Source organism: Myripristis murdjan, chromosome 1 (genome assembly GCF_902150065.1).
Source record: "Myripristis murdjan chromosome 1, fMyrMur1.1, whole genome shotgun sequence".
NCBI classification, from domain to species: Eukaryota; Metazoa; Chordata; class Actinopteri; order Holocentriformes; family Holocentridae; genus Myripristis; species Myripristis murdjan.
The window spans coordinates 21,362,888-21,383,294 of NC_043980.1; the positions used below are offsets into that span (position 1 = coordinate 21,362,888).

At 42.3% G+C, this 20,407-nt stretch overlaps 1 protein-coding gene across 2 annotated transcripts; it reads right to left on the minus strand.

The window, feature by feature from the left end:
* Positions 1–544: 544 nt before the first annotated feature.
* On the minus strand, positions 545–20,166 carry lcorl (ligand dependent nuclear receptor corepressor-like). 2 transcript variants are annotated; one of them, XM_030071111.1, is made up of 8 exons: positions 20,044–20,166; positions 18,926–18,991; positions 17,437–17,525; positions 15,108–15,234; positions 13,761–13,991; positions 13,529–13,610; positions 2,873–8,247; positions 545–2,759 (listed from the first exon to the last, which is right to left on the minus strand). In XM_030071111.1, the coding sequence occupies exons 1-8, from the start codon at positions 20,141–20,143 to the stop codon at positions 2,752–2,754; spliced, it is 6,078 nt and encodes a 2,025-aa protein (XP_029926971.1). In that variant the 5' UTR covers positions 20,144–20,166; the 3' UTR covers positions 545–2,751. The 2 variants fall into 2 exon arrangements, with proteins under 2 accessions (XP_029926971.1, XP_029927054.1); XM_030071194.1 differs by lacking the exons at positions 545–2,759; positions 2,873–8,247 and adding an exon at positions 8,796–12,576.
* Positions 20,167–20,407: the final 241 nt, after the last annotated feature.

Sequence of the window (20,407 nt, forward strand, 5' to 3'; positions counted from 1 at the left end):
ATTAATTGTGAATTGCTTCAAAATGGACCATGTGCCAGTCTGGTTTCTGATGCTTGTGGAGAACCAACAGTTTGTGATTATTATTTTAAATGTTGAGATGTACAGAACTTCAAAAAAAGGGTTCTCAACGACATTAAGTGGTACTAGTTACTGCTGTCCTTTTTGCTACATGATAGGACATTTCTCAAGATTTAACTTTCCCATCTGCCAAAATAAGATTTCTGTGATGGATTCAGTACCTGTAAGTCAAAGTTGAAACTACTTCCTTGTAGCATTGTATCTATTGGCTAGAAATGGGAATTAAACATCTATTATTCAAGTCATGCTTACAAATATTGTCTTGAGCAGACATTTCTTCATGCTCACAAGTGTGAAGTTTTACCAGTTCAGTGATGCACAGCATTATGTAATAATCCTAAGCAGTGAGAGGATGCAGACATGCCTCCTCAGATCAGCTGCTAACATGACAGACAGCTATTGATTTTTTTTTTTTTTTTTTTACATACAGTAATTCAGTGTCCTGTGGAAGTTATTAAGCATCTGCTAAGTATTTCAAAAGAATCTTTATTGTTCTAATAACAGACAACTCTTAGTTACATCTGTAATGGACAGTATAAAAACACTTGATAAAGAAAATATACAACAGAAGTTTAGCACCAGGGACTTCAACTGAGGGGAAAGGTTTCTTTTTTGTCACAAAACTGAGCCACCCCCTTCCCCTGTGTTGAAATGGCAACCATAGTGACATACACACAAGGGCAGTCAGGCACACAGTACACACTACAGGGTTACGTTTTGACGTACAGACATCTTGGATCTACGTGCCCAGGAAAACAATGACCCAAGATTAGTGTTTACTGATCAACTCTCTGGCTCTGCCTAGAACATGGTTAGATATCAAAAGGAGTAGGCTTGACTGAACCCAAGTGGAGGTAGACCTCTTACTGCACTTGAGGATGACAGGGACTATCGGGGAAACCTTGCAACAGTGATACATCTCCCACCTGCAATTTTAACAGTGAATCATGTCTTGACATTATTGATAAAACACTACTATCTTAACTATAAGCATGTTTCTCACGGTTCACTGTGGAAAATGAAGCAGGTGGGAATAGATGGGACCTTCCTATAGCAATGTCCTTGGAGACCACATTACATAGCTATAGAAAAACAACTGAAGTCTGACACATTCCAGGCCACCAGTACTTGTGACAGCTACAGTTCAATAACATCCATTCGTCTGTCAGCAATAACATAATTAATACATATTGATATATCTTCTGGGTTTGTATTGCACCTAATAGATTCTGTAGTTTTACAGTAGGGGATAGTAGTGGGACTCTGGATGTGCAAAATATGGGGGGTGGATTGGGTGTAGTGGGATTAATCTCAGATGGGATAGTGCAACAGATAAATCTGACTGAGAGTTAATGCTTTGGATAAAAACAAGGAAGAAGACAATCACATAAAGAAACCCTTGTTTAAAACAAGACAGATCCCACAAACCAACACTTCCATGAGAATCTACATTCTACAACTGCATAATGCCATTTTCTTCACCATCGTAACATACCTCCTAATATTTCAAAGGGTGCCAAGGAGTAAAACTCTAGTCATTTTACAACATGTGGATCAGTGTTAATGGTGGTTCACAGCTGAGGCTTGCGAATGTTTGAAACGCTACGTTAAGAAATTACAACATATATTTAGTTTTGGGATAGGTTGATGGCCACTGGTTTCATGCATGATTTTATAGTAATGCCCCATACACATGGGTTAGGCTACTAAAAAGGGCCAGGCTATTTCAAGTATGTTTTTATCCACTGGCGTTCAACAGAACACTGATCTTAAAATCAAAGATAATCCTGGGAAATAAGACCCAGATGGAGAGCATCTTTGCTGTCAAATTTCAACAAGTTTTCAATTAATTCTGCAATTCAAGTTAAAAAAAAAAAAAAAAAAAAAGCAGTGACTGAGAATATCTTTAAAAAAAATTAAGAGTAAGTTGTTAGTCACTTTATTGGATGAGAAAATCCCACTTGTTTCCCATGCTTTTTCACTTGTTTCAGGAGTATTTCAGAGAACAAGTATAAATATGCTGAAACAAGGCAGAATACGATCCATCAGCCAAAGGTATCAATTCTAGAAACAAACTGATTACCAATGGAAACAAGTGGGATTATCTCATCCAACTGACAGATTTTTTTTCCTATTCATTTTATGAAAAACAAGATTGTAAGATTGAATGTGAAACCAAATTATTTAAGATGGAGATTTTTTGCAGTGTTCCAGGATGAGTTTTTAAAAACAAAGAATGTAAAAAGTCAAAGTTTACAGAAGGTCCAGGCCCTAATAATGAGGTATGTTTGACGGAGATGGCACTGTCCTTATGCAGTCAGTCAATCTTTGTCCTTCATTCAATACAGCCATCCTGACAGGGCTCACTGTATGATCCTTTACCCAATTAAACCTGTTTGACGTGATGATTTGATCTACTATACATGTTCAAACAGAGAAAGGCAAGTTTACATCAAAAAAAAAAAAAAAAATTCTGTACATACATATCCAAGCACTTGAGCTCATTAAAAATAGTGCAACCTCAAGCTTTTGTTAAGTTAGACTGCTACATAACTGCTGAGTGTAAGACTGGACCAAAGTGGGATGGTCAGTCTACGTGGTCAGCTGAATGTCCAAAGGCACCACGTTAAACCACAGTCCCTTTCTCAGGATGGAGGAGGCTTCATGCTTCATTTAATTTTCTGTCAGACAGGAAAAAGAGAGAGCAAAAGTTGACTTGGTAGTGCTTTAAAAAGAAAGCTTGATAAAAGACGATCACTTTAGTGATGTTCAAACATAGGAGCATGGTAGTTACCAAGAACATAATCACGCCATCTTGGCCCAGTTAGGCCCCTCACTCGCGATTGTCTCAACATTTTCGCAGGTGGTGGTTCAGTGGACACAACCCCAGGACTTTTATATTTGCCTTTTTTCCTCCCTTCTGGTACGTCATCCTGCTCCCGGCTTGATTTTGCTGCAGAACTGGCCAGCCCTCTAGAGGCAGTTCTTTTCCTGCTCCTTTTCTTCTCAGTTTTCACAGCTTTAACAACCCCTGCCAGCTCTTTCTCCCTCCCTGCAAAGCGGTCGGCAGAAGGTGACCCTTCCTCCAGTGTCACGGTACAAGAGTCACACTCTTCCTCTGTTGACTCATTGTCTGGAGAGTTGATCTTCCTCAGAAACACCCGACATTCTTTCAATGACTCAGGACTCCAGGCTTTAGAGCTGAGTCTCTGCTCTTTGGGTACATCCATAGGCTCCTGAGTTTGGTCAGCAGAGCTGGTGGTACAACTGTTCTCTAAACAGTCCCATAATTTATCTGTTGCTGATCTAGATAATGTTTTATTTCTTGGTTGTAGCCCAGTTAGTACATGGCCATTTAAAGTACTTGCAACTAATCTCCATTTAAATTCCTTTTGATTGGTCTTCTGCCTCTTTGGCCACTTCTCCCTTTCTTTCCTGGTAAGGAACCTTGCTCTTGCCCTAAGCAAAGTGGTTGAGTACTTTTCGAGTGCTTGGCCTCTCCTACATGGGGCTCCTTGTTTGAGCCTGCTTTTTGCAAATCTGGGAGTGAAAAGCTGTCGCTTAATGTTATCTGTTGATAATGATGATTTGTTTCTGTTCCTCAGTCTTTCCTGGGCCTGCTGGTGCTGGCAAGGACTCTTTGGCACAGTTTTAGCAAACTTCTTGATGTGTTTGCGTAGCCGCTCTGCCTGGGGACTAGGACAGACAGTTCCTTTGTTGGCAGAACGAGGGTAGTGCATGAGTTCATAGGGATTTCGGGAGCTTGCCTTCTTGACAATGGCAAGAGACTGTGTCTCTGTGGTCTGCATAAACCAAGAGCAAAGCTGCTGCATACTACAGGAACTTGGCTTGTTGGGAGGACAGTCAAAAAGTGCTCGAACCACAGAGGAATGTCGAGACTTCTTGTTGAATGAGGTTTTTCTTTTGATATCTAACCTAGATTTAAAGGCCATTTCGTCCTGGTTCTCAACTGTATCTGAGACCCACGTGTCAGAGACAAGTCGTATTCGCCTGGCAAGCTCCTGATTTAAGGACTTTGCTTCAGCCGATGCTGCCCACCACCGCAGAGTCTGTCTTGGGGGAAAGATAGAGTCTACTGACAACCCTGCCACTTGGCTGAGATCCTGACAGATGCGCTTCTTCTCTTGTCCAAAGAGCAGTCTTTCCTCTCCTATAGTTTCTACAGCACTCCGAGCCTCCTCCTGTTTCCTTTCATTGCTGGCCTTGTTTAGCAGAAGCTGTTTAGAGCGCCGCAACAGGGCCGTGCTATGGCTGAAAGACCTGGATGTGGACGTGGCAACAGAGTGCAACAGGTAGATTGAGGGCTTCCTCACTCTCACTGACTGACGCACTGCTACAGGTCGTTCTGACTGTTTGTCTCTACTTTCACCTTTTGCTGTTGTGATTCCCTCTTGTTGGCTGCAATCACTACTTGTTTGAACACTGATTGTCCAAGGCTCTTTGGCAGATTTGAATACTGGTAGGAGTGCTTTCTTATGACTTGATATTTCTGGGGACTGCCGAGCATCCCTATTTATCTGAATCTTGCGTTGTCGAGGGGACACTGTAGTTACTGTGACTGAGATTCCAGAGATTTTAACTTTCGCAGGTCTTCCTGGTTTCCTGATGGGTACAGCACCATCAAGCTTCTGACACTTGATGTTACTGCTGGAATGAGGAGCTGACTCTTTCACAGGCCTAACCAAGTTCAACTCCTCTGACCATTCTGTTGAAACAGCCTTGACACTGCCAGAACTGATATGAGAGTTCTGTGTTAAATTACTCAAGTCATTCCTTGGGCCTATGGTTTGCCAAACATCAGTGGGTTCTGTTTGCAGCTGGTCAAAGCCCTCTGACACCAGCCGTTTGTTTCTCCTTGATCGCCCATACACTACTGTTATTTTGAGGTTCTTATTTGTGTTCTCTTCCATGTCAGATGCTAAAACGGCATTTGCATTTTCTGAATTTGCTCCAATTGCTGTATCAATGGCCTTCAGTTTACGTGGTCGACCAATTGGTCTCTTAACTTTCTTCTCCAGCTGGGGTCCCAGCTTCTTGGGTCGGCCTGGGCGCCTTTTAGGGGGAGTAGTTTCATGTAAAGGTAGTAAGTCACCTGACAGTCTCTGGTTTTCAGTGCCAGCTGTACGTTTTGGTGGAGTTCCTTCTCCTGATCTCCTGGTACCTACTTTAGGTGATGAGGAAGCTGACTTGAGTGGAGTTGAAACAGACTTGGGTGGTGTGAAGGCAGATTTAGCAGGTGAAGTAGGAGACTTTATTGGTGAAGAGACAGATTTAATTTGTGAGGTGGGAGACTCAGTGCCTGGGCTTTTGTTCTTCTCAGGTGTCCCGGCCCATGAGGACTCCTCACATGGGTCAAATGGCTCCACTGCTTGTCCACTAGAACCACAGGTAGCTGACTTGAGGCTAAATTTAACTCCTCCTTTATCCATTACTGGCGATACATACATGAGTTTGATGGGGCTAACGTATTGGATCTGGGAGTTTGAAGAGTTCTGAACACTCTGAGTGGCAGACTTAACAGAGTTTGTGACACTCAACTTTGAGGCATTTTGGGGAGATCTAGAAGTTGTTTTTGACTCTGAGTCATGCAGTTTTGTTGGAGATGATCGTAGTCTTCTGTAAGGCCTGGCTGCAGAGTCTCTGAGATCTGTCCTATTCTTTAAACTGTGTTTAGTGGGACTCTTCTCTGTGACAACCACAGTGCATGGTAGGACCTGACTTTGATCTTTAGACTCTGTATAAGATGTTCCAAATTGTTCTTCAGGTGCAGATTCAAATACAAGCTTGTGTGTTAGCTCAGGTGAGAGAGGGGCTTCTTTTCTTGAATCAAACTGGGTGTCTGTAACATCTGGATTTTTGTAGGAGGCATCCAAGCTAGATTTCAAAACCTTGTCTTTCAGTGTTCTCTGGTTGAAGATGCTCTCAGAGAAGCAAGCGACAAAGTACATCTTTCTGGGCTCGGTGACATAGGAGGAAAACCGCTGGGGAGGGACTATATTTCTTCTAGATTTCCTTGCCTCCCTAGAGTGGCTTAACTTAGATGGAAGGCTGGTCCTCTTACCTCTAACTGGCTTGTGGTAAGCCTTACCTCTGTCTAGTGCATCATCACTACAACTTTCACCTGATGGTGATTCTTCTTGGTTCTCATCATTTCCAAAACTGCTACTCTTGCCATTGATTTCAGAGGCCCTACAACACTGTGTCACTGTGGCTGTAGTCAGTGTCACTGTCTGTGACTGTAAGCAATCTCCTTTTGAGCTTACATTGTAACACTTGTTTTGCAACTCAGTGATAGGTATTTCAGTATCTTGGACAATTTGGTCTTTTTCCACTGCGGTTATCTCTCTTTCTCTCTCCTCTGCTTTAATTGTCTCAATTTCTTCAGTAACTATAACTGTCTTTATTTCTTGTTTTACTCCATCCTTCTCCCTTTCCGGTGTAAGCATGTTCTCCTGTGTCCCCTTCACCCTTTCAATCTCTGCTTCCTCTACTCTTTCCTCTGTCCTAAGTTCTTTGCTGAATTTACCCTGTTGATCTCCTGTGATACTCTCTTTTTCTCTGTCATCAGTAATATTGCAATCCCCAACCATGATATTGTCCACCCCTCCTTTCTCTTTGATGATGACTATTTCCTGTTTTGGACAGGAGATGGTTTCTTGAATCTCAGTTTCTCTGTCAGACTCCTCTTTAACTGGGGTTGTGTCAGATGAGGAGCTTGATGTAGATGAGTTAACTTTATTGCCATCTTTCAGTCTAACTCTCTTTGTTAGTGGCACCTTTCTCCTACAATATGACGGGTCAAACATCGCAAGCTCCCGTTTAATTTGTAACGTCTGTCTTCGAGTTGAGGCATTATCAGCAGGTGTTGCAAGAGCAGTAAGCACCTCCTGTCGCTTGCGGGAGCGGGTATTAGGTGACTTGGCCTCATTGTTGTCATGGCGATGCAAAAGCTCATTGAGGCTGTAGTCACTGTTACTGCCAATGTCAAGCACTGTGGTAATAATTTTATTCAGATGGGCATCAGCATGACACTGTAAGTTCTGACTTGCTGCAGGAGACAGTGGCTGCTCCTTTTCAGTGGTGTGAATGATTGACGAAGTCAGAAGTGGGTCCTTCTCCATAGGTTTGATTGTCTCCAGTCTCTCACTGAAACGATCAAAAACATCCTGCAGTAAACTCCCACTTTGGCTCTGCCCTGCTTGACTATTTCGTGGGGTCCTACACTCCAGCTTATCTTCTGCGACTGCATCCAAATCTACTTTCTGCTGGCCTCCATCCATAAGACTGTCTTTAACCATTAATTGAAGGGAAGGGCCAGCCTCCTCCTCATGTGTATGATGAAGGAGGGAAGGGGGCTTCTCTTCAGTTTTCCTGCTGATGTCTGAGGGAATAGGTGAAAGTGGGGGAGGAGAGGGACTCTGCTCTCTCTTCAAGACAGGGCAAGGAGGATCTCCTTCTCCACCCCCTCCATCTAATGTGTTCCTGACCTGAGCTGGACAGGAATGGTTTGAATAACAAGGACATGAGTGGGCGTTGTGATGGTTACAGCAAACTGATGAGGCAGGGCATATGCTGGACGAGGAAGAGCATAGTGAGGGGGATTGGGATAATGAAGGAGAGGATGCAAATGAACAGACCACATTGTTGATACGACCTACAGCCACACTTTGACAGGAAATGCAGTGGAGGCTCTTCAGGCAGAAAACTGGGTAAGCTGCCACCCTGCAGCTCTGCACACAGCAACAGCCTGAGCCCTGAGGAGCTTTGCTTTTACAGTCACTGAAACGGTAGTGATGGACACTACAAGTTGACTTTGAGTCTGTTGGATGGTATAGAGTGCTACTACGACCTTGATTATCACAGTCAATAAGAGGGTAGTGAGGGCTGCTGCTATGGGCTTTACATTCACTAAATGGGAATGGAAGAGGGGTAACATCCTGTGCTGTTACTGCATGTTGGCAGCAATGAGAGTCTGTCTGGAAAGGTAGCAATCGTTCCTGATGTGCCAGCTTTAGGATTTGATAGAGTAAGGAACGATGTGCTGGGCAGAGTGAGCACAGGACAGCTTCCAATGCAGAGTTCTGTCCACATCGAGTCTCGTGCCTCCCTGGATCCCCCAGTTCTTCAGTCAAGGTTGGCAACGGGAAGCTAAAGACAGAAATGATAAGTCAGAAGTTAAAGAGGGTTTACTCACAGGCCTAATTTCAGACAGCATACAACAAAATAGGCTAGCTACTCATGCAGATTAATGAGCAAAACCAGTTACAAATTCAGCAACTGTACTATAACCTTTATATTGTGTTAATTCCATTATCCTAAGGTCTTGCGTATAGTTTACCTTTCATTCATAAATTGATTTATGTATTCCCAGAGCCTCTCTCACAAAGCAAGATTAGGGGGCTAGTAAGCTAACTTTGGATTTAGATAAAGGCCATCATAATAACACTGTAAAGTCATGTCCAAGTGGGGTACTTATCCACTAACTACGGCTGAATGCAAAAAAAAAAAAAAGAAAAAAAGAAAAAAAGATGTTTTTTTTTTATATTTTTAAGTAAAACTGTACACATTTTAAAATGACTGATTGCTTATCGGCTTCTTGCTTAATGGTAACTGCTTAATGGTATGCATCTGACATCTAACAATGTCTATCCCAAACAAAATAATTTTGTAAGCTGGTAAAATGATCGAGGGGGGACTGAATATAACAGAACTGCTTTATTGATGAGCTGCTGAAGGCAAATGATAACATTCTGCTAAAAGCAGAAGAGAACGATTGTAGCAACGCTCAAACCAAAGGAAATCATCAACCGCACTCCCATTGAAAAAGTAACAGATCAATGAAAAACCAAAAAATGTTGTTTATAATGGTTGAATCAACTCAATTTAGCAAGCAATGCATCTTCAATTATCAAAGCATGTGGTTCATCTTAACATACATTTGCTCAAGCATTGAATTTGATATTGGTATTTCCAAGGAGGTGGGGGGAATCCACCGCAGAACTTGAAATGGTTCAATAGATCGAAATATTTTGTAGTGTTAATGTTTTTAGGTTGGTTTAACAAATAAAAAGATTTTAAAAAATCATTTTAAATAATCTTGACATTTTATCTAACATAAGCACTAATCAACCACAATGTTTAGAAAGGAGAGTAAGCTCAGGACAAAATAAATTATACCGGCTAACATTTAAAAGCCTTCATGCAATTGTAGCAATACACATTTCACATTGCATCAAAGTGCTTCATTACAAATCAATAATAACTACAACAGTCAAACTAGTAAAATCACAGTTCTGAAGCACAATCAATAAATAGGTATGCAGCAACAACACAAAACATTTTTCCACAATAAAAAATGCATCTTATAAATCATAGTGCAATAATTGATTTATGCATAAATAGCTGATTTCTGTTAAGTCATTTCATAGATTTGTCAGCAGTTCAGTCCAACTATAATGAAAGTATTAGGCCTAATTTAAAAAAAAAAAAAAAAAACAAGCCTAGTAACGGTATGGAGTGTTACAAGAATATACTGCAATTAAACCTACATTATTTTTTTTCCTCTAAGGTAATAAGGCTAGTTAATAAACTGGCCTGTTGATATAAATAGCAGATAATTCCCAGAGTAAAGACAACATGCTGGACTTCGCAGTAGCCCCAGAGACAGGCACTGGTGTACTGTTATGAGCAGAGACATTCAGTGTTTGCTTAGTTGCCAAGGTTACAAGGTTGAAATGCCACCGAATCTGAAAAATAAGAAGCTGTACTGCTAACTTTTAAATTACAAATAACACATATATTGATAAACAACAAGGACAAATACATCGCTAAAAACATGGCATATTTCCTGCAAATGCCACAGGGCGGAGTTCGTAATTTTTAAATTTCTTTTAGTTCTTTCATCCTCAGTCAAATGTATGACATTAGTTTAAATTACTTAAGTTTAAGGGCTGTTGTTGTTGGTGAATTTACACTTAGGTGTTATTCCTTGAGAAAGAAAGAGCTTGTACGTGTTCCTTGAGTAATACCCCAACATACTAAGTATATATTACAATAAGGAGGCTTAGATGTGAAACCAGACATTGGACTATAGCCAGGCAATAAGCTTAGTTCATAGAGGTATATGTGGCAACGAGGTTAGAGAGAGACAGGCAGGCTGACATCACAGCAAGATAAATTGAAGCAGCTTTGTATGGGTAACCCTGAACTGCTGCTTTGGTAGTAGCACTACTAATGGAATAGGCCCAGAGTCAAAAATGAGGGTAGTGACAACATTTAGCATTTCCCCCAACACAGACAAGGTAGCCTGTGGGTCTAGCACTGAATCCAGTCATTTTCACACTGCCAACTTTTCGTCATCATGTTCATCTACAGTAACCTCCCTCCAACATGACTCATCCACAAACAAAATGTTAACCTATCTTTTAGGCTTCATACATTGCATGTGAACATGGAATCACATTAATTACTTTCACTGAAATACACTTGTGTGTTAGCTACGTTTCTTTGTGCCTAGGAGACGGTCCCATAAAGTAGACTTTTAAGCAGCAGTCATGTATGAGGTTGACAGTAATACAGCTACAGTAGCAGTTAGTAAATATCCATCTGTGATTTAACAAAGAAAAAAATGTTTACAAACAATACATATACACAATAACATACCATTCCCAAGCTTATCAGTGCACATTTTTCACACATGCTGCACAGTTGCATTCCAACTACACCCAATACAATGTTCAGCTTTCACAAATATAGAGGGGAAAATTGTGGAAAGAAAATGGCTTTCTTCAGCTAATCTCTTAAAAACAAAATCTCCAAATGAAGATGTAGCCACCAAGGTGGTTTACACTAAAACTTTATCCATCTCCTTGTTTACATAAATGTATAACAATAGCAATGAGTTTATCATCTGTTACAATGGCTCTAAGTCACTTCATTAGCCTGGGTTAACTGCCCAGAAAAAGGAGAGAATGCTGCAAATGACAATCATCAATGCTCCAGCAGCAAGGAGCTTAAAGAATTGAATCAAACCTGAATAACCTAATATCCAGAGAACATGAGAGTCACACTTCATTTCTTAGCTCTGAGGGTTCCTTCACTGTGTTTCTCAGCCTTGATCCTAGCAATCGAGTGAGGCAACAGCCAGTGTCAGATTCATTCTTCCAAGTGAAGGGTCTGACATTTAACCAGTCTTAGTTTTGTGACTGAAACTGAATCAAAGAGACTAAGGATGAAAAACACAGCCGTAAGTGTGACTCTCACATTACAGACACACAGTTAAAAGACCTGAATAGTAATCATCTGTTTTCTTCAAAAGGCATGTGTTGTGTTTAAACAAGTTTCTCCAGAAAACATTTATCCTGTGAGGTGATGAGTTCAAGTGTTGAGGAGTTCTAGAGGCGTTTCATGGTCTAGAAACTCTTTGTGGCAGCAGCTGAGGTGATAGTCCCTGAGTTAGTGGAACCAGTCATGGTACCAGAACCGGATGAGTTGGAATTGGACGAACAAGAGCTGGCGGATTTTTTTTTGGGGGGGTTCTTGAGTGTTCCAGAACGCTCTTTGACTTTGTACTCCAGTGTGCTGTGGGGCACCCCATAAACCCCTTGGGCCTTGGACACACTCATGCGGCCCGCCATCACCATACTGATGGCTTCCTCCAGCAGCTCGTGGTCATACTGGCGATATCTCCCACGCTTCTTTCGCGGCTGTTTGTCCTTGTCCCGGCGGTCTGCCCCCTCCTCAGAATCATCCAACGAGGACCCACGTGGACCTAGGCGAGGTGAATGGTTGGCCCCACCCATGCAGGCATCTGGCAAGAAAGGAGGTCTGAGTTTGAAGAGAGCTGAAGGTCTACCAGCAGCAGATGACACAGAATTGGTAGTACCCTCCGTTGAGGTGTGATAATGCAGGGCTTCAGCCATGCTGTAATTATCAGCAAGGTTTGACCTGCTGTGGTCAGACATGGAGCGGACCTGAGGGATACGCAGAGGGGTGAGGGGCTCCAGACTGGGAGTCGGGCTTGGTGGGGGCTGGAGAGCATCCCTGAGCTGGGGAAAAGTGAGGGAGAGAGTCTTCTGTAGACCACTGGGCTGATGAAAGGTCAGGGAGGATGAAGGAAAACGAATATCTCCACTCTCCTCTGTATCTCCTCCAATTTCTGCCTGCTCTGCCCATGCCGCCACCTTTTGCAGGACCAGCCGAGCCTCACCGCCCAACATCGACGACATCAGACTTGACGATGTCATGTTTTCCCTGTAATCTCCATTCCCTGATGCAAGCTGGCGCAGCAGGCCCAGCCTTCCTTCGGCCCAGCCCTCCAGGCCTTGTCTCAGGGTGTGAAGCGGTATCCCATAAAGTAGTGCGGCCCTCTGCTCCTGCAGCCTCCCTGAGCGTACGTCCTTCAAGGCCTTGGACAGCAGCCCCTCAGACAGTTCCCAACTCCTCTCAACGTACTCCTCCTTCTGCCTACGCTGCCTCCTAGGGATGGGAGGAGCAAACAGCAGGGTCAGGATGGAGGTGATGGAGGGGGTTTGGTTTTGGCATAGGGGAGGGGGGGGCAGAGCGAGGGGTCCACTCCTTTATGCCTTGTGTTGGTAACATCACTGCGTCTTTTATGTTTTTCTGTTTTCAGTCTGTTTCTGGGCCCTCATTCACACACACAAACGCAGCTGTGTGTCTCTGATGTACACACAATGTGTGTGGCAAAGCCTCTTCACGTCCAGGTGGGACAGTCTGTGAATGGCTGTGGTTACTTTGGCACTCTCACACAACCTCTGTAGCTTTGTGATATCCTTCAGTGAGATTCCTACGTGCTTGAGGGTTGAGTAATCAGATTCGTCATAACTGGATCAGTAAAAAAGAGGTAAAATCGTTGTAAGTGATGTTCTCCTCATTGTACAGTCCTGAGCTGCTGGCAAATGTTACATTACTCTGCCACTGCCGTGACGTTACCGCTCAAGAGATAAAAGAGTCAACCCCATTGAATCAAAACATCAGACACAAGCCAGCCCATACCAAAGAATGACCAACAACTGACTGGACCAAAGCACTGCTTGGACAACCCAGTATGCATATCATTCAGGCAAGAGAGGCATTAACTACTTGGCTTAAATCCAAGCAGTATTACTAAGCATGACTGACAATATAGATGCTAACCATCCAACCTTATCCATGGCATACACTAGTCAGAAAATGCAGCAGACAATACCATTGTACTCAGTTAGAAGTGTAGGTTTCCACACATGCAGAGAAGTGTATAATATTGTACTGAAAAAAAGCATACACCATTTAAAAGTCTCACTGTGCATGTGCAGTACCCCCAGTTTTAACTAGCAGTAATGACAGGGTTTACTCATGCATTTTCCATTAAGGCTAAAAACCATTCCAGTTCACAGAGCATTGCAAAGACCTGAAATAAATTAACACTCACCCTGAGGCTTTATGGTTAGACAATGAAGATGATGATGTTGCTGAGCAGGCAGAGTTCCTCTTGGAGAGGTCAAGCACACCATCTATCACAAAGAAAAGGGATTAAAACTGATGAGAGGGAGGATGTCTCACCTGGCTGGAATCTCTAACATGGCCAAAAAACTTGGAAGGAGGCATAATGTATATACTGACTTCATCTCATTATTGTTCCAGACAAGCAAGGACTTCCCTACCTGGCTGCTGTTCCTTCTCCTTCTCCTGGCAGCGGCTCATTGTAAGGTCCAGAGGGGCATCAGGGGCAGCTGACTCATCTGAATGAGGTGAGGAGGTGTCGATAGTGAAGCCATTTGTGGTGGTGTGGATGTGGCTCTTGGAGGCATATTCCATGGCAAATTGGTGTATCATTTTCTTCATCAGCTCCCGGGCAACCAGAGGGATGTTGGAGTCGCAGCCCAAAGGTACATCTATCAAAGAGTAGATGGAGGCAGGGAACAATGAAACAGGGTAGATCTGCAATTTTCTCCTAGTGATATAATAAACATAATTGTGCTATTCATATTAGGTAAACTATAATATGATCAGTATTCCCCATTCAGTGTATTTTCTTCTAGATGTACGGAGTGCAGTTAATTTCAGTCTCAAGACTCCAAAGTCAAATTTCAGGTGTGGCAACATTAAGCAGTGAGGTCGGATGGTGAATATTCTTTGAATTTACATGTTTATTTACGTAGGGGAAATTTCCCAGCTGCTCGGTGTCACGGCAGACAAATGAACATAAAGAGACTGACGGTTACAGAATGACATATTTTTTTGATTATCATGAGAGGAAAAAACAAAATGGATCTGGACATTAAAACAGTATGTTGGAAGTCACAGCTCTAGTGCTACAGTTTTGTCTAGGTCAGGAGGTAAGCTGTGAGTCTAAATATCTATGTCACGAATTGTTTTCAGCCCATCTCAGATATGGAAATACAATTGATTCTCTTTTCACTGTCAAAGGAGTTAGACCTGAATGGAGCCACACAATATCTAATACATACCTGTGATGAAATGCTGCTGCGTTTGTGCTATATACAGACTTATTTGCTAATATTTGCTGATGTGGTTCTTGGTTTGAAGGGACAGTATAACTGGCAAATAACTGGTTACTTCTGATAGTTTTGGGGAGTTTCAAGTTGCCATTTCATCCCTTAATAAACAGCCAACTAATGTGGCCCCAACTTCCTCATGCCTGTGCACCATAAAATGCATTTCATTTCTTTCAAAAAAGCCAGTGCATGGGCATGGATCCACTAATGAATAGTCTACAGTCAGCTGGTAACCTTATCCAAAAACTGCTGGCCAGCAAGGAAGCAAGGAAAGCAATCTGTATGCTATCAAGGGAAACCGGTCCAAGCAGGTGAATTTCTTTTCGAATAATGCTGAATTAGATTATTGTATTACAGTTACTACTTCCATTTAGCTGGAAACTCAATACAGAAAAACAGAACCTAAACGGGAGAGCTGCCATGGCAGGATTTCTAATGTATGAAAGCTCAAAGATTGTTATTTGTTTCAAGGTTCGAAGATATTCAACTCACCTTTCTTGTGGAACACAGCTTGGAGAAACCTGTGAGCTGATTGGCTGCTCTCAGAGAGGGTTGGGCCCTGACAGGGAGAGTACTCAGAGGGGGAAGAGAGGGGGGAGGCGGCTGCAGGTATTTGGTCCTACAAGAAAAATTACAATAATTATCATAAAATTATATATACATACATATACATTATATATGATTTCATATCAGTACTAAGACTACACAGTTTGACAAATTAAAATTAAAACTACAATTAAAGCCTGTGCAATATGTAAACCACACACAGCTGCAATTACTCAAAATGATTTTGTTTCACACACAATGAAATGAACAAATTTGTTTGACTGATTTGTGTTTGTTAAAGAATCCCACTTCAAAGTGTCTATAAAAAGGGACATCCAGCCTATTAGAGCCCTTTAAATTGTGTTAGTATGAAAAAAATGTTGCCCTTTTATTTAAAATGAGAGGCATCTAGTGTCCCCATTTGAACTGGCCACTCCCTTAAAATAACATACCTTTGCGGCATTTTCAGCAGCATTATTACGCCGCTAGGCAATGCACTGATGACTACATGACCAAAGTACGGCGAAGGAACTAGCTTAAGCCCAACATTGGTTTGTTGTTAAAAACGCCTGTGACTCACCATAGGAATACATGAAAATCACCCTCGATTACTGTTGTTATACTCTTATTCTCACTGCATGGCTATAAAATGGAGGAAATTTGCAGACACTGCTGAAAGAAATAACTACAACACCTTAGAAACACTGTGTGGAACTATTTTAGATTTTTACTTAATCAGTAGCTACAGAAATGAGTCTCTGTAAACTGCAGCAGAATACTTCAAAAAACTTGAGAAATCACCTGTTCGCTTATCATCCCATTAAAACAAAGGAAACAACTCTAGAGCAGAGCCTCGCCTCCCTAACACCCTAACTAACCACCACAGTCGACCTTGGGACCCTTGCCAGAAGCTTGTTAACAGACCATAACTGATTAAATGACGCTATTCCTATGCAGAGGTATGCAGCCCATCTTGCGTTATTGGGAGAGAATGGTTTACATAGCTGATGAAAGACATGGAGCCCAGATACAAAATTCTAAGCCAGATCACAATCTCCAAAAAGTCAAGCTGTACAACACAACTCATGAAAATATAAGATCAGAGTGAGGGATAAAACCATTTCTCTGATGTACCTACTTGTATCAGATTTGTGGAAGCATTCTGACAATGAAATTTTCATTTAGGAGCTAAGAGGGGGGCATAAGGAGGAGATCACACAGAAGACATATAAGGTTCTGCTGCCTTTTACTTGGGTCATTATTAGGGTGTCTTGTTTGGCCCCTACTGGACCTAATGGTATAGGCTAGTGGAAGTACTTTAAAAAACAGAAACTGATGGTATTGTGTTAATTAAAGGTAGTGCTGATGAAATTATTTTACATTCTCCAAGTTTAGATGAATATCTGTTCAGTCCTATTTGTGCCATACGACAGTTATTTTTAGGAGCTCAGGGCAGATCACTTCAGGTTTGTGTATTCCTCAGTGTTGGCAGAGGTTGTGGGTGTGCCTGTGATAATTTATGCACAGGATTAGCTCCAATGAGATACAGGAAAGTGTTGAGATAGTGACCATATGTATACACACTCTAGTAAAGTATACTCCCTGGGCACCTAAAATGGACTAAAAACAGCAGTTCTAGAGTGTTTCAGCCAGTTACATCAGTAAACCCATGAAAATGACCGAAGTGGTTACAGTTGTTGTGATTTTGAGAATTTTTTCTATTCATATACAGTATTTGTAACAGAAACACTGAATCTGTCAAATCCAGTCTTGTAACAAGAAGGTAATTGTGTTAGCACTCAGGTGCTGAGGTAATGCATTATCTGAGCGGCATAGAGAGCAACATTAAATATATATGTGCCTGCCTATCCAATCTCCACACCATCTGGCGTCTCATGAGGCTAATCCTACATATACATCCTATAAGACGGGCCTATAGACCCGAGCACAGATGAACACACAAAGCCCTGCTCTTATGTAGGAGCTCTCTTCCAGCACCTGGTAAGAATGTTAACTTGAATGATTATTATATCACCTTACATACTCAAATAAGTGCACTGTGGTTGCTGTCCACAATGTGCAGTTATATCCAGTTAATAATGTAATAATTTTGCAAAGTGGTAGGCTCATAAATGGTGTAAACATCATTTTACATACCACCCAAGTGAAAGCAATTTCATTATTAAAGCTGTTAGGGCTGCAATAGCCTTTACTTGGCTGGCCCAAAGGCAAAAGCGGCATTTGTGGTTCTGCTAATCCTGACTTCAAATCTTACACTGAGTTTATCCAGGGGAAGGTTGCAGAATGAACAATGAGAGCAGCTCGCTTCCACTGACCAGTCATCCACCTCTTCGGGTTCACAGTCTGAAAGACACAGTCACACACAAGCAGGCGTAAATACATCAGGGTATGGCTCCATATGGTCAAACTGGCGGGTTACGGATGGAGTGGCCTCCTAATTCATAATTAACCTCTGGCGCAACACTGTCTCTGTTCCCATCTAGTATTAAAATGCGTCTTTTGTGTTCTGAACACAAGTGGACAGCAGTCAGTCTGTCCATACACACCTGGTATTAACATGCGTCTCGATTGCCCACTTGTGATCGGATCTCACTTTTCCGCTCTATATGCAAATAAACACGTATAATTTCAGAGAGAAGGAGAAACAGAGCCAGAGAGAGAAAGAGACTTTGCTAATTCTTCTTTCGTGCAAAAAATAAAATAGCATTTAACAGGCAGCAGGTATTTAACAAAAGGGGGCATCCCTGGGCACTACAGCCTCATTTTAATGCACTGTCAATCACTGAAGACACATTTCACATCTGTTAAAGGCTCGGCCCGATCACATTCAGGCTCATATTATTTAATTATTCCAGTGGGTTTAAGAGGGTTCTGCGCTTAGGTGGATAAATCAACCTGTAATATTTTTGTGGTATTCTTGTAGTAAATACATTGTGCAACACATGGCCGCCTATAATATTTCTGTACTATTCCTATGGTAACTGTCACAGCTAGGATTATAAAGAATGTGTTAAATTGTGCTGGGGCATGAAATTTAAGAAAGGCTGCCACCTCCTCCAATAACAAAAAACTCTGCATATTGTCAATATATATTTTAGAGAACCCCAAAATTTCATGCATCATGTTTTTAGGTGAGCTCATGTCTTACTAAGGGGAGTTTTTTTTCTCCATTGACCAGCTGCTTTATAGTCGACCTGCAATTCAGTTTGCATTTGATCCATCAGCTGACAGTTCAGCGGCTGAGCACAGTTAGGCAAGATATGTTTTCTATGGGAAAAGTGACAGTCTGGCCCGTGTCGGGGGTGTTGGGCCTGACAAGACAGAGGATGTCTGGTTAGTAGGTGGTCCTTCAGTGCGTCCTGGGACACACGTCTGTTTACACCTCTAATGTGATGCAGACAAAAGAATCCCATGCCACATCCGAATGCGTCCTGAGATCTAATTACTCAGGACGCATTGCTGCTATTTACACCTGTACTTAGAGGTATCGGCTTGTATTCAGATTTCACAAGACGGATGTGAATACCAGGTGGGAACAAGGCCCAAAGTGTGCTTCAAATTGCACTCAGATACCACTGTCATACCACAAGAGCATACAATTTATACTGTCACATCCACAGTCACACAAACACACACAGCTCAAAGGTAACTGCTAGTTTCACACAGCATGCGCTACATAAGACTACAATAAAAATCGGGGTTTCCATATACTGAGCATGGATGTGCATAACCAAAAAACCCACCATCAAATATATTGAGGTCTCTAAGCAGCAGTGGCCCATAGATCCCCTCCAGAATGCTTTCAAACCCTGTAAGACACGACGTGCACATGTTAGATCTTTCTGCAGTGATTTTGCATAAATAAATAAAATAATAACACTAGAATAAATAATACTAATACTAAGAAGAAGAAAAAGAACAGTTGCCAATAATAACATCCGTTCGCACATTCATACAAAAGTCTGATTAAATTTTGCTGCCAAACTTAACAAACCAGTTTAGACAGCTAACGTGTTTGAAAGATTTATTGACAGATATGTAACACCGCACAGATATTGTCATGAAGCCCAGCCAACGTCAAATTGAGGTAAACATGTTACGCTGTAAGTATCGCTCCACCCGGCAGGTAAACAAAAACAAATAATAAACATGGCTCCGCTCAGTGACAGCCGGTAACATTGTTATTTTGATGCTACTTTATTTTTCCGCTGGGGCCACGGCGAAACCCAGCCAACTCTGGCAGTCAAACCAGCTGACTCCAGCAGCCTGACCATAAAACCGTGTTCAAAATAGAAAAACGGTCACGTGAACAACAGTTACCGAGGGCCGTTGAAATAGATGCTTTCCTCAAATTGTGCTGGTAACACTAGCCGCTCTAGCGTTACCGTCCCCTCCCCCAAATAACGTTAATCTTTACTGACTTAAAAGCTCAAGGTTAGCACAGACAACATCTAACGATATGTCATAACACCTGACGTTTACTAAACTACCGCTGTAGTTGGCAGCTATTACGATTATTAGTTTATAGTCTGATATACGTTAAAAAAGGAGTTCATTCTCTCCATCATCGTATGACAGGATCAAAACCAAGCCCCGGCGAGTGGCTCAGAGGGGACAAAGAAAACGGGCCAAGTCAAATGGCTAGATAGCCAGCTAGCCAGTTAGCAAACGTTAGCTTGCCAGTTTAGCCGGCTAAAGCCGACGACCTACAGTGCCAAGCTACTAGCGGGCTAAATTAGGTAGCTCACTTTAGCTAGCTATCTAGCTAGAGGTAGCGATTCCATTGTTAGTGCGCGAATCTCCTCCAAGACCGTGACTTATCGTTGAAATCTCCAGAGATAAAATCGCAAATGGGTCTTACCAACACAGTGTATCAATTTGTGCCGCCAAGAATCGAGTTCCCGCCTGAACTCTTTCCTTTCTGCCGTGCATTTGGAGCTACGGCACTGTGCAGCCGCCATTCTGTCCGTCCGTCCTCCTTCCCCCCTGCTCTCCCTGTCTGAACGTCACTAGTTTATCACCGCTCCAGATGCCGTTTCTTCAACCAGCCACTAGAGGGCGCCTTACAGTCAAAGCAACACAGTGCGCCTGTCAATCGATTTGGGCCCAGAGGCCACTGCTCCCCAAGCCAGCCCCCAAGAGTGTGTCCTGCAAGTTTTTTTTTTCCAGCTCTTTTCTTGCACACCTGATCCAGTTAAGCTCTTCCTGCTGAATGGCTGAAACAG